Genomic DNA, 14,471 nt, shown 5'->3' with positions numbered 1-14,471 from the left:
GGGTGTTCACAATATCTGAACACGCACTCTAACGCCCTCACAATAGAGGCGTGTTCAAATATTTGTGAGCACTTTAAGGGGCCCACTGATTAACAGTCCGCCGGACGATATCGGCCTGTCAGTTGTTCGGAACTGTCAAAATTTTGTTCTAACTGACAGGCCGATACCTTCCGGCGGACTGTTAATCAGTGGGGCCCTTTAGCCGCTCCGATATATCTGATGGCGACTGTACATACTTATACAAAATACAAACAACATTTTATTATACTTAAATAGACGTGTTTTGGTGTTTTTGTTTCTATTAAGCCGGCTCATAGGTACGATTTTGGTTAGAGTCTGCCTGTTGCAAATAACTCTGATCTAGTTTTCCATGTGCTTTTTATCGTGACATTTTCCTTTGATTAAAACGAATAACAATTAATATGCAACTACAATTTTGCTTTAGCTCCCTCTCAATGATACAGCAAGTTTATTATCATTCGTGCAAAATCGAAGACCAGCCGGATGCATAACATGCCGGGTTTAAAGTGCGAATTCAGAGTTATCGTGTTGTTCTATATCATATATGTCTAATTAAGTGTTTTATTATTTATTATTATGCAATAAAATTATATCTTATCAACCACAGTTCATACATCATCATCATCATCATAACTTAAGAGCTTTGCTCTTGTCGGTGGAGTATTCGCCAATCATTTCTTTCTTGTGCCAGTCTTTTAATTTCCACATACGACGCATTATTTTTTATTTGGCTGAGATAAGTGATTCTTTCGTCTCCCTTCTTCTCTTGTCATTTCTGTCATATATTATATAATGTACAAGTTTAAAAATACCCGTTTTTGTTCATTTATTAATTGGAATTAAAAAAATGGTATTAAAAGTGGGTAAATAATTTCGTTGTTAATTTTATATTAATTTCTACCCTGTAACTTTGAAAGTCACATGTTTTCTGTTATGTGTTACTTTGCGTTCAAATACTTATTATCAACATTTAATATGAATTCAGCTCATTGTACTCATACCCGCGTATTAATTTTAAAACTGTCATTATTCTTTGTCTTTTCCTTTCTTTACAGGAAGTTAAAAGATTTCTGGGCTCAAATCTCTTTAGAAATGTTTGCGTATATCTATTTTATATATTATGAACTGTCTGTGTATGTGTTATGTTTGCCATTGTATTGTCAGAGAAATGTCTTCCGTTTTCAAGAAAATAGCCTCCTAGGCCAAGAAATAAGAAGTTATAGAGGGAAATGCTAGGAACACAATTTTTGACTCCGTAACTTTGTTTGGACTAGTTAGGAGGTGAACATATCAAAAGTCCCCAGCCGTAGCCCCGGTGCTGGGGGGGAGAGGGGGGAAAGAAGGTCTCATTTTTCGGTTTTTCACTAATATCTTGGAAACTTTGCGTCTTAGCGACATGACTACTGAGACAAACCAAAAGCTGATAAAATTTGTTACAAGTTTTATTCAGTCAAGTTTTTCGATATCCGCTCTTGACAGTTTATTTAGGGCTTTCAATTTTATCTTGATATCTACATTAGTGAAGCTGCTAGGCCGTGTTTGGTATCATTTTCGTATAAATCGGGGGTGCTGAATTCATTTTTGGTATCATATTGACATCATTCCTTAGAAAAAACATATAAACTTGAAACAAATACCTTTTTTTTTTATTCCTCTTCACGCTTAAACCGCTCAACCGATTTAATTGTAATTTGGTATACAGATATTTCGAGTCCCAAGACAGGACATAAGATACTTTTTATCTGAATAATCATCCTTTAAAGTTGTGAAATGGAGTATGGGGGGAATTCAACTTCGTCGACGAAACTGAATTCCTGAGGTAAATACTGCTTAAGGTAAAGTTTGAAGTCATGTTAGGTATCATTTTCATCTAAATCACAGATGTATACCATCCTAAATTTCACCTAAACCGGTTCAGCGGTTATTGACTCCTCATACAAACTTCCACCCCACTTTTCACATCCTCAAAAGATGCTTTTGGTTATAAAAACCATCCTATGTCCTGTGTCGAGACTGAAACTATTTCTATACAACATTTCAACGAAATTGGTTCAGCGGTTTAAGCGTGAAGAGGGATTTTTAAAAATATATATTTTTTAATTTTGGTTTTACTTCGGAATAGTGTCAATGTGATACCATAAATGAATTCAGCACCCCCGATTTATACGAAAATGATACCAAACATGGCCTAACAGCATCACTGATGTAGATATCAAGATAAAATTAAAATCCCTAAATAAACTTTCAAGAGCGGGTATCTCAAAAACTATTCAAGATATCGAAAAACTTGACTAGATAAAACTTGTAACTAATTTTATGAGCTTTCGGTTTGTCTTAGTAGTCATGTCGCTAAGATGCAAAGTTTCCAAGATATCAATGAAAAACCGAAAAATTCGACCTTCTTAACCCCCTCTACCCCGCAGCACCGGGGCTACAGCCGGGGACTTTTGATATGTTCACCTCCTAACTAGTCTAAACAAAGTTACGGAGTCAAAAATTGTGTTCCTAGCATTTCCCTCTACAACGTTTTTTGAGCATTCATTTACTGACCTATCCTAGTACTCGGCTGCATTGAGATTGTGCCTCTTTTGAGTCTATTGTCATTGTGTATAATGTGATTGTCATTTCTATACTCGTATTTTGTATTGAATGGATTATTCCGATTTATACTGACTCCCTTTAACTTGACATCTAAAATATCCGACTGTCAGTGATTATTTTGATCGAACTCAGTAAATTCATGTCATTTGAAGTCATAACTCAACGTTAACCACAGTATATGAGCTAGAATTCTATGTAAATTAATATGTCTTTGGCGACTTATGTACAGTCGGTGCAAGTGAAGTGTTAAACCTGTTCCGAGCACAACGTATGCAGATTATATCAGTTTAACCACCTCACCCACTTAAGCTACCACTTCTGCTGCTGACTGTACAAGGGCCGTAAAAAGACAATCGTATTACGACAAACGCCAGTCGAAAAATGAAAAGGCAATTTAACATCTTGAGATAGAGACTAGACTTATATCGACCGTGATATGGACTGTGATTAGTTGATTACCTTTAGTATTGTTTTCGAGCTCCCTATATTTCTAGTGAATCATTCAAAACTGTTATTGAGATAGAAAAGCACTTAACATCTTGACCACCAGGCGGCGTAGCACGGTCGCGATTTTATCGCTTGTTACCATGCCTGTCACGTTCTAATGGCTCCTCTACATGATAGGCCAGCGCCGGCCACTCCAAGGGTCGCATTTATGCGTTAGAGGGAGCAAGTGATATTGCTATCTCATTCTACCGCATGGCTGCGTCCCTTGGAGTAGCCGGCACTGGCCCATCGTGTAGAGGAGCTATAACAAGTATTTAAGTGCGAAAAGGACGCGCATAGTTATAGGTGTAAAATGAGGTTTTAAAACGTCTTCTTTCTTTGTCACCAGCCGCGTGGCCGACATGCTGGAGGTGGTCGGCGAGAGAGTTGGTGGGTGGTGCGGCCGCGACTCCAACTCGCTGCGGCAGGCGGTGCGCGCGCGCCGTCGGCACCACAACGACATCTACACCAAACTTGATCAGGAGCGGACGGTGAGTAGTTGAGTATAGCCTTTTAAGGTAGACGAGTAATAGGAGCGGTCCTAGAATGCTACCTTGAGGAACCCCGACTGTTATACTGATTTATTCTGAACGTTGTCATTTTCAATTTCGACATCTATACCAAACTTGATCAGGAGCGGACGGTGAGTAGTTGAGTATAGCCTAATAACGAGTAATAGGAGCGGTCCTAGAATGCTACCTTGAGGAACCCAGACTGTTATACTGATTTATTCTGAACATTGTCATTTTCAATTTCGACATCTATACCAAACTTGATCAGGAGCGGATGGTGAGTAGTTCAGTATAGCCTTTTAAGGTGGACGAGTAATAGGAGCGGTCCTAGAATGCTACCTTGAGGAACCCCGGCTGTTATAATAATTTATTCTGAACGTTGTGTAATTTCGTTTCAATTTCGTGTGGATTGTGTTTCAAGTGGTTGTGAAATAGCTATATATCGTTTTTTCTTTCACCGACAAAGATATGTGCAAGCTTTTAAGATAATTCTATAGCTTATGCTATGCTATCAAAAGCTTTAAACTTATGGATCAGAACAATCTCATCATTTTGTATTTGCATTGTAGAGTTGCATGCCTGACTTTTTAAAACATCAGCCTATCTATCGCTATAAGTAGTTTAGTTTCCATCCAACAATTCCATTATGATGGAATGAGGCTATACTTTTTTTTAACTGGGTCTGAGAGAATGTGTCCTAATGAATCATTAAATCATTATCTTATCTAAAACAATATTGGACTTGTTATGGAACAAAATAATGCGGTCATATAAGCCATCAGTGATGAGACTGATGAGTCCATTGAACTCGATTCTCACCAACTTGATTATCCTAAAAAAAGCGGCGTTGGCGTCTCACCTTTACCGTGGGGAAGTAAGTCTGTGCATCGACTTGTTATTCTGGTGAATAATTGTGACCAGACGCTTGTGTTATTGCAACAATTCCTGTTAACCAATGCACTAGCAAGACAATGGGATTGGTCATTAAATTAATTGTAAATATAGTCTAGAAAATCGATCGCCGCTTTCATCAATTCCCAATCGAGCGCATTTGAAAGAATTGAAGAACTGTTGTAGTGTATGAGTATCGTTATTTGCTTCGGCAGCGCCTTGCCCTCGAATATGTTTAACGCCACTACACAACAAGCCCGGAACTTGGCAGCTCATCATACATATCACGGATTGCACCTCGTACTGAATAGCTCTTAGTGCGATGTGCTAGTTCTGCCCGCAAACATTGGCATAGCGAAATGCAACAATACGTGCTGTGCTGAACCGTCGCGTATTCTCACTGTAAATCGGGACACACCTCATTAATATTAAAGGAATTTGAAGCGTAAATACAGTAGATAAATTCCATATTTTAGTGCCAGCGTATCATGCGCGCGATTGCCAGTACCAGTAACCATTGATGCTGGCATTTGAGTATGGAATGTACCTTACTGCTGCATTGAACGTTCAAGTTTCTCTCATTTAGGTACCCGTCTTGACACCATGAGATTGATGTGTATGTTGAAGAATTAATCCTTTCTATGGAATCTGGTTTATGGCTCTATTGTGACGTTTTCAACCAAAAGGTACCACATTGCCGGTTGTCGATAAGGTTGATTTCAAATTGAAGTTATATGGAAATAGCGCCTTAGGTAATAAACAACCGACAATAAGTACACTTTTGGTTGAGAATGGCACATTTTAAATCAATTTTTTAATAAATGGCACATTTTTCTAAGAACAGAAGAAAAAAAAAGAAGAACATTTTTAGATGGTCTGAACTAACATATGTCTATTTAAATTTTTCGCAGCGTTAGTTTACCTGCTTCGTTTTCAATTTTCATATATTTATCTTTATGCTGATCTAAAGGTGCATGTTGTATATGTATACCGCGTATAGAAATTCAACGTGAGACTTTGATCACGATTTAGATTAGATTGCAACATTGATTGCTTGCGATGCGTCGCGTTTTCCACTACTCTGATGCCTATAGTTATAACACAGGCAATTCAGACTCCTGTTTCACCACGCTCACAATTGTCCCCAGACCACAGAATAAATAATAGTACTACCGTACAGAAAGGATACTTCGACTTACAAGGATTCATAGACGAATCATGCTATCCCTTTCCAATATATGGCAATCCCTTTCGGCTATTTAGGATTGTCAAAATTCAAGACATTATCTTATCTGTGGTCGTGCACGCAAAAGAAGGTCAAGTGGTGCCAACCCTAATAATGCTGAGCAGAACGGAGCTGAGTTTGCCCGAAGTCAGGAGTGTCTCCCCGCTGCCCAGATTGTGGATTGTCACACCGTACATTTCTCGTCCAACAAGTACCCCCCATTATTAAAACTGTATATTTATGTCCCCTTCGTCCGTTTAGCTACTTTTGCAACACCATGTGACCTGTAAATTGGCCGTTTGATTGCATCAAGTCCACGCGGAAGATCGCGTTTTGCGCTTCCTTTCGTGCTTGGGCCCTGTCGTGTCGAAATTAGAGGCAATTATGTCAACGCATTGTGTGTCAAGTGGTGAAGTACCCTTGCGACATGTGTGGACATCATAAACATACCTATAGTCCGTTTTTTTTAGCATTAGAAAGAACTTCGCTTGTGGTTCTAAATCTGGCACTTTTAGCGGTAACAATTTGAAGTAAATTATATGTATTGACCATGCTACATTAGATAATTCAATAATTATTAACAATTAACGAGCCTGATAAAAACTGCACGCTTGCTTCTGCGGAGTTCTTTCTAATGCTAAAAAAACGAACTATACTTATCGGATCTTTTGAAGCATACTGCTTTTCGGCTCCGTCATGAAATGTATTTTTCTTAAACTGTAATCTATTCCAAGTTTTATAATACAATAAACGCCTCTTGCTTCGCCTATTTTAGTATTTTCATTAAATGAATCTACAATACGACCTTATACGACGATATTTTGGTAAAAACCGTATTGATTCAGATTAAATCGGGCTAGTGATAAGGCCTTTTTGAGTAAAAAATTATCAATATTATCATGTACATCCACTGTTAAGTACCAATATATCAGACGGAAAAACTTACATTTATGATACTTTTATCTTTTACTATTAGTAAGTCGATATATAGACCTGTAGATCGAAACCTGCCATCGAAATACTGAGGCGCAGAGAAACTTAAAGGAAAATGACCGCTTTCTCCTCATTGGAACGATATTGAATCGAAAGATTATTGCTGTTTCAAAGTTAACTTGCAGTTTATGGAATATACCTAAACCTACGTATCAGTTGATTGGAGGACCGTGGGTGAAAGGTGGACCGATGAAATAGTGGCTACAGCTGGAAAAGATTAGAAAGGATAGAAAAAAATTGCGAAAACTGGAGGAGGCCTCAACCCAAAGAGGGGTCTTTACGAACAAAGTTTTTTAAACACACTATATTTATTTTCACCACACCAGCTCGGAAAGGCTTACTTTGCACTTCAAAAACTGATAGCAAAGTTGCATTTTATTCACATGTGAGGCAAAGTAATCAAATGCAATTTTGGAGTTGTTTTCTTATGTTTTCTGGTAGAATTGATTTTTAAATGACGATTTTGGATGATAAATATTTAATAACATTCATTTGGATTTGATTTGGTTTGATTTTGAATGATATTTTACATTTAATATTTGCTTCGGGTTGGTATGGTGAAAAATTTTGTGTTTCACTCGGGGGCAAATTTTGTTTAACCGTCGTGCTTTGAAACCCTCGCAACGCTCAAGATTCCATTTTTCGAACCACTCGCTACGCTCGTGGTTCAATTTTGGAATCTTTCGCTTGCTCGGGTATCAATATTTAGCACGAGCGGTTAAGCAACAACTTTGCCCCCTTGTAAAACAAATAACTATTAAAATATTGAATCAATAAAGACTTTTTATTTTATTTATTTATTTTATCACTTGATTTAACTTAGTGGAAATATAATCTAATACAAGTCTGAACTCTGAAAATATGATGTTGTTTCGTGATACAGGAAACACGTGAATTAATCACGATACATCCCGCCAAACTCTTGAGTAATATCATGAGAAATATATATATTTAAGCAACGAATTGATGCTTACTCATGTTCATAATTACGCATAACATAACTCGCGATTAAGATCAACTTTAATTGCTTTTAAATAACTGCCTTTATACACGTGACTGAGTGATAATAAAATTTATATAATGGACTTTAATACTCATAGCTAACATGTATCAATCAGTTTGCCATTAGAGAAATAAGGGAAAATTGTTCTGATACTGATCTAGATACTAATACTGATATTCAGAATTAGAAAGAGTAAACTGACAACAGTTTGAAACAAGACCGAAGTGATCCCATAAGTGTTCCGTGAACAAAGTTTTGTACGGAACACTAAAAATCAGTTTCGCTTTAGACATATTAAGTTTAAGATATAAAGAAGTTTAACATATTTATAGATATGATAACGTGATAATCTCATGAAATAAACGCTTGCAATTGTCAGATTTAAGTCTGGATTCGAGATTATATAGCAGTAAGTACCTATCGGTTGTAAAGTGCTATGTATGCTTTGTATGGCGTAATACAAACGGACGCTGCTTTGTCGCGAAATTGTATATTGAACGTCCTGTTTCTACATTTTACATTTATAAGAGCCGTCAAATCGTTTTACGTCATTCCGGGCCCTAAGTATCATGTACCGCCGGGCTACTGCTAGGAAATAATCCCACTTCCTGGCCTACGTCAAAATCTCTGCACAAAAAGAAGAATCGGTCTATTATATTTCCGTAAACGAACTAATAAGTGTCTTTATTTGATAAGATAAGACAACAGTGCGATGTGTACATACCATCGCCCACACTGTTAAGGGTCTGTGCACACCGGCTTGCGTGTGCGTGCGCTAAAATGTTGGAGCCGCACACGCACACGTCACGCAAGCGGTGTGCCGTCTCTCATAAGAATCTGTATACTACAACACCGCACGCGCACGTACACGTCACGCACACGCAATCGGTGTGCACAGGCCTTAGCTGTCCATCAGTGGACCTTATTACTCATACTCATACTTCACTTCACATAATTATCACACTATACCTAGGTATAGTACCAAAGTAGTAGTAAAAATACCGGGACAATACTAGTATTAGTAGTCCCGGTATTTTTGTCACTTCTCAGCGCCACTTGCACCATCCCACTAACCCGGGGTTAACCGGTTAAACCGTTAAGTCAGTGTCAAATTGTACTGGTAACCATGGTAAACCAGATAAACCTTTATCTGGTTTAACTCCGGCTTAGTGAATGGTTCAAGTAGGGTTGCCAACCGTACTATATTATATTATAATTATTACGGCCAAAGAACTCGTAAATACTTAATACCTAAGATTCTTAACCAACTAAACAGTTCAATCGACCAATGTAAGAGTAAACAGATGTTTAAAAGAAGATTAAAATCAATATTTTTAGATAATATAAATCCATAGTATATTATGTATAGATTTATTAGTGTTCATTTGTATTATTGCAAAAATGCATTAACCTTGGGTGAATATTTCACCTCACGAGAGCGGCCTAGTACAATAATAAAACGTAACATCATAATAATAAGGCTCAGGGTCAATGTTGTCGTGAGGTGAAGTAGGTACGCATGCTGACCGTAGTGTTACAAACCGGTCTTGTTGAATTATGGCAATATGCATGGTAACAAATTTAGACTTAAGTTAAACTTAGAATAGTACTACATAACAGTTTGTGCTGTACTCTGTAGGTATAACGCATAAAGTACTTACTTATAAAAAAATTGAGAGCGCACTATTCGCCAACAAACTGTCTACAGTTTGGCGAAACTTTTGTATACCTAAACATAAGTATATTTTTTGAAATAAATAAATTAAAAAAAAAATTAATATAGTATTGTACAGTCATCAGCAATAGTATCTTACACAACTAGGGCCGCAAAAATATATGACGCGCTCTTATTGCGCTCCAAATAAAAACGTGTCACATATTTTTGCGGCCCTAGTTGTGTAAGATACTATTGCTGATGACTGTACTATATTTTGACTCTCTGTACTATATACTTTTGGAAAAATATATAGTACGCTAAAATACTATATTTCCGATTAACCGTATATTACACTCATGTTTAGTATTTTATCTAAAAGTACTATATATTTTTTACATGTACTATATTTTTGATGCCTTATTCTGGAAAATACTATATTCCACCAAAAAAAGTTGGCAACCCTAGGTGCAAGTGGCCCTCACTAGGATAGCCTGGATACATTTCTTACCCTCCACAATAAATGTTGTCTTTTTTATATTATAGGAAAATTTTGTAGTATCGCTTGAAGATGTACCTGCTTGATAAAAATTCATCCATAATGTGTTCATGAAATTTGATGCTAAAGGTATTACGTAACAGCGAATACCTGCGTTTTGGAACTTAATTATAGGGCTTGGTGTGTTTATTTATGTAATTTTGTTGTGTGTCGAACCTTATTACAAAAAGTAACCACTTTGTTTCGCCGGATTTGGTCATTATGTTGTTATGAGTTGATATTTGTGATTATGCTCCGGGTGGCCTAAAATTGAAGTTACTTAACTATAAGCAGTGCTATTTTTCAAGTCCCCAATCCGCATTGGTCTAGCGTGGGGCGTGGGGACTATAGCCCAAGCCCTCTCGCGCATGAGAGGAGGCCTGTGCCCAGCAGTGGGACGTATATAGGCTGAATTATTATTATTTAATTATTAGTGCTATTTTTATCTTATTTTATTAATAAATTGTGTATGTATTTACAAATAATGGCAGCAACTGCGAATGACTGACACACAAAAGAATCAATAACAAAATGTTTACATTTACTACAGTATCATCAACTCAAGTCTGGTCGCAGTTTGTGTGGTTTTCATATTAATAGTTTAGTTAGAAATTAGTAAGTCCTAACTTCTATTAATGACATTTGCAATAAACTAGATGTTAGTCTAAATCAGACCTTTTAACTAATAACATAAGACTTATATTCGCATAACACCTAGCATGTATCACGCCACCGCAGGTGTCTAAGTATCAACGATTGACCGATAAACAGTTTTCTAACAATTAACATATTTGCATCACCCTATTGTTATTGTCACGTGTTGAAGCTAATTATTCTAATGAATCATAGTCACTTCTTGGACTTTATGCCCTTGTAATAAGGTATACGATTGCTAATTAAGTGTGGGTCTAGTACGTACCCGTATCGTACTCGTCGATGTACATTAATCATGTCATGTGATAAGGGTCATAGGAAACAACTTCTTTACCCTCCTGTGACCCAGAAGCAGTTGTTATGTTTTTAAATTTGGAACTTTTAGTTAATCAATAAAAGTTCAGAATAGATTGCGGAGTAGGTACAACATGTTGTACGAGGGGTCTCAGGATGCTACTGGATCTAAAAAAAACATCATGTGTATAGTTTAATGTCTAGAGTAAAATTTAACACTTGCGAAAACGTAGTGTTTTCACTGTCACACAATACGGCCGAGTAGACGTGATGTGGCAGAGAACACAATAGGTACGTAAGTTTCTAGTGCGGTTCGCGTACATCATCATCATAATTTTTAGGGCCCCCCCACATCTGGCGTCTTTCGAGCGTCGGCGTCTGTCGGCGTCGGTCCAGCGCTATGGAAAATGACGTCGCTGCGCAGTTGCGTCGACGCTGCGTCGACGTTGCGTCGACGTCGGCCATAGAATTGTAGACGCCGACGCTCGAAAGACGCCAGATGTGGGGGGGCCCTAAGAGCATGGCTCTTGTCGGTAGAGTATGCGCCAGTTTTCGCGGTCGTCGGCCAGGCCGCGTAGCCAAGATGCCAATCGCTTACGCTCCGTAGCGATCGAAACGCATATGGAAGAGTGATAGAGAGACATAATGCTTTTCGTTGTCGAAGCGATAGCGATTGTAACCTTGGCTAGGCCGGCAGGTTCTCTAGGTCCCTGTAAGACACGACACTTGCTTTTGCTTTTAGCTTCGATCTTGCCTTCTAATATAGTGTAGTCGCGCACATTGAATGATTGATTTTACTATAGTCTCCCCCTAATGGGGCCCACTGATTAACAGTCCGCCGGACGGTATCGGCCTGTCAGTTAGAACAAAATTTTGACAGTTCCGAACAACTGACAGGCCGATACCGTCCGGCGGACTGTTAATCAGTGGGCCCCTTTAGGCCAGATTACATTCACCTTGCAAAAACTAGCGCCAAAGAGTCTTAGAATTGTGGGGCCCGCCAAAGAGTTAAGGCCTAATGTTATGTTTTCTTTCGGCAGACGAGAGCATCGTCCCTGTTTCGCGTAAAGGAAGGCCCAGTGGTCCCCGCGCCGCAGCCCGCCACTCGGCCTCCCGCCGGCCTCGCTTGTGCCCGCTGCGCTCCTGTGTCCAGGGTAAGTATCTGGTGACGAGAGATAAAGCTTTCAAGCGATCAACTATGTCGATCAACTATTTATTGTTGTTATTCCGTCCCATCAGCCAGGAGACAATAGTAGCATAGTTTCTTAGAAGAGCTGCTGTACCATGTTCTACAAACGTGCTTAGTAGATGTCCCATTAGGGAAACGCCTTATAACTACCAAAAAAATCAAGTGTGGTTCATTTAAATACGAAATAACTAGTATTTTAAGAGTGACCCATGAGACCGTAACCATGGCAACTAGTGACAAGATAAAGATGATTCACCGTTAAAACATCTTCATTATAGCGTCTTCTCCCTCTTATTACCATCCATTTCCTTGGATTTAACCGAATTATCAAAGTAAAACGAATGGTCAAATATGGCCATGCGTAGCGGTAAAAAAACATGCGTTTGCGCAGCACGCCTTCCGCGCATGATCTTATATATGCGCAGCGAGATAAAGCCTTGACGGACTGCGAATTCCGGGCACGATCTGATGAAGATTTGCTTGTTTATATTGATTTTAACTAACACGGTCTTCACTAGTTAATTAAACTACATTACATTTACACTCCCGTACATTTTTATTTATTAAAAAAAAATTCTTCTGTAATATGTACCTACAAAATTGTATAAAGGATTAGAGGTTCTCAACTTCTCACATTCTAAATCTAAAAGTAGGTAGGCCATATTCTATACCTTTTACATCGGTCAAACCGCACTGGTATAGTAGACCTGGTATAAAGAAAAGAGATAAATCGTGGAGTTTTTATTAATTTAAATACTCTGATTTCACCATTACCACTTTACCCTTTATTGTTTTACTTTACGAGTACTTACAAAACATAATCGCCCGAACACTGAGCACTGAGTGACCTCCCAAAAAAACTAAAAACCTAAAAGAAAAACAAGGAAGTGAGAACTTGCATACCTAGTAGTAAATAAAAAAAAAACCCCATAGTAAAATATGTTTAGTAGGTACGACCTATATTATTGACCCGGAGATGTCTAAACGTTAAAAAAATCTGTTATTATAATACCTACTAGAAGTACTCTACTTTATTTTATTTATATAAATAAACGAAACAATAGTTATAAAAGACGGCAAATAAATAATAAATTATCTGTTGACCTTCCAAAACCAGTTTCGGTAACATCGTGATATCTCGCGCCAATACACATTTATAATAAAACAATATACTTAATCTGCATTCATGACTAATTAGAAAACATAATTAACAAATACGGGTATAAAATTACTTATAGACATTGTATAATCGATCAAATAAATAACAATAGCGCTTGTGGTCATTTGGTACAGTCGCCATCCGATATATCGGAGCGGCCGAGGTGCTCAAAAATATCTGAACACGCACTTTAACGCCTTGACAATAGGGGCGTGTTCAGATATTTGTGAGCACCTTAGTCGCTCCGATATATCGGATGGCGACTGTACGGCCACATCTTGCAAACATTGGCAAGTTACCTGGGTAACTAATGTCTACATTGTCAACAGTGGCGGTTTGCAGTTTTTGCCGCCCTAATAGGCCCCAGGCCCTGTAGCCGCCCTTTCTCAGCACCCATCATATTGACTACATTTTGAGTTATTTCTTGTTATCATCATCATCAGCGAATTTTTTGTCACAATTTGCCGACCCTAAATATCTTGCCGCCCTAGGCCCGGGCCTACTGGGCCTTTAGGACAAATACGCCACTGATTGTCAAGCTATATCGTTGCCGTCGGTCTCATAAAAAAGGATGCCGAAGACAGATAGATACATTATAAAGAACACGGAAGACAAAAAACTGCGAAGTAGAGGAGAAATAGTCGGAAAATAGACCCTGGGCTCCGAAGCAACAGGTAAGGACGCAACCTCTACGTTATATTCCATGAAATTGTCTAGCGTTGTCCCGTACTCGATTTTTTCTGATGATTTGTAGGTTTAGGAGTTTAATTTTTCTGTGACAAATAGCGTAAAATAAGTCAATAAGTCCAACGAAATAATCATCGATTTTGAACGCCGAAAAAAAATCATCATCATCATCATTTCGGCCTATATACGTCCCACTGCTGAGCACAGGCCTCCTCTCATGCGCGAAAAAAAAAATGTAAAAGTAATAAAATGCGTTTGTACGGGACAGCCCGCGGAATGCTTCTAAAGGCCCCAGTACACAATGGACCATCGCCGGCCACTCCAAGGGACGCAGCCTTGCGGTAGAATGAGATAGCAATATCACTTGCTCCCTCTAACGCATAAATGCGTCCCTTGGAGTGGCCGGCGATGGCCCATTGTGTACTGGGGCCTTAAGATGAAAGATAGCATTTATGGCCATTTGTCATACACTGACGCTTTATTGAGCGTGAATTAGCGCCCATATTATTTATAAATTGAATAAACAGTAGTCACTATTATGTACTGAAAGATAAGTGCATGCCA

General features: G+C 38.4%; 1 protein-coding gene across 1 annotated transcript in view; it reads left to right on the top strand.

The window, feature by feature from the left end:
- The window catches only part of LOC134675257 (glycerol-3-phosphate acyltransferase 1, mitochondrial), a 69,601-nt gene that overhangs the window by 11,610 nt on the left and 43,520 nt on the right, over window positions 1-14,471 (top strand). Inside the window, exons 3-4 of the mRNA XM_063533476.1 lie at window positions 3,458-3,599; window positions 11,913-12,026. Coding sequence (XP_063389546.1) covers window positions 3,458-3,599; window positions 11,913-12,026 — 256 coding nt within the window. The remainder of the gene's footprint in view (window positions 1-3,457; window positions 3,600-11,912; window positions 12,027-14,471) is intronic.

Source organism: Cydia fagiglandana, chromosome 21, assembly GCF_963556715.1.
Source record: "Cydia fagiglandana chromosome 21, ilCydFagi1.1, whole genome shotgun sequence".
Lineage (NCBI taxonomy): Eukaryota > Metazoa > Arthropoda > Insecta > Lepidoptera > Tortricidae > Cydia > Cydia fagiglandana.
This window is presented reverse-complemented; position numbering and strand designations above follow the sequence as displayed.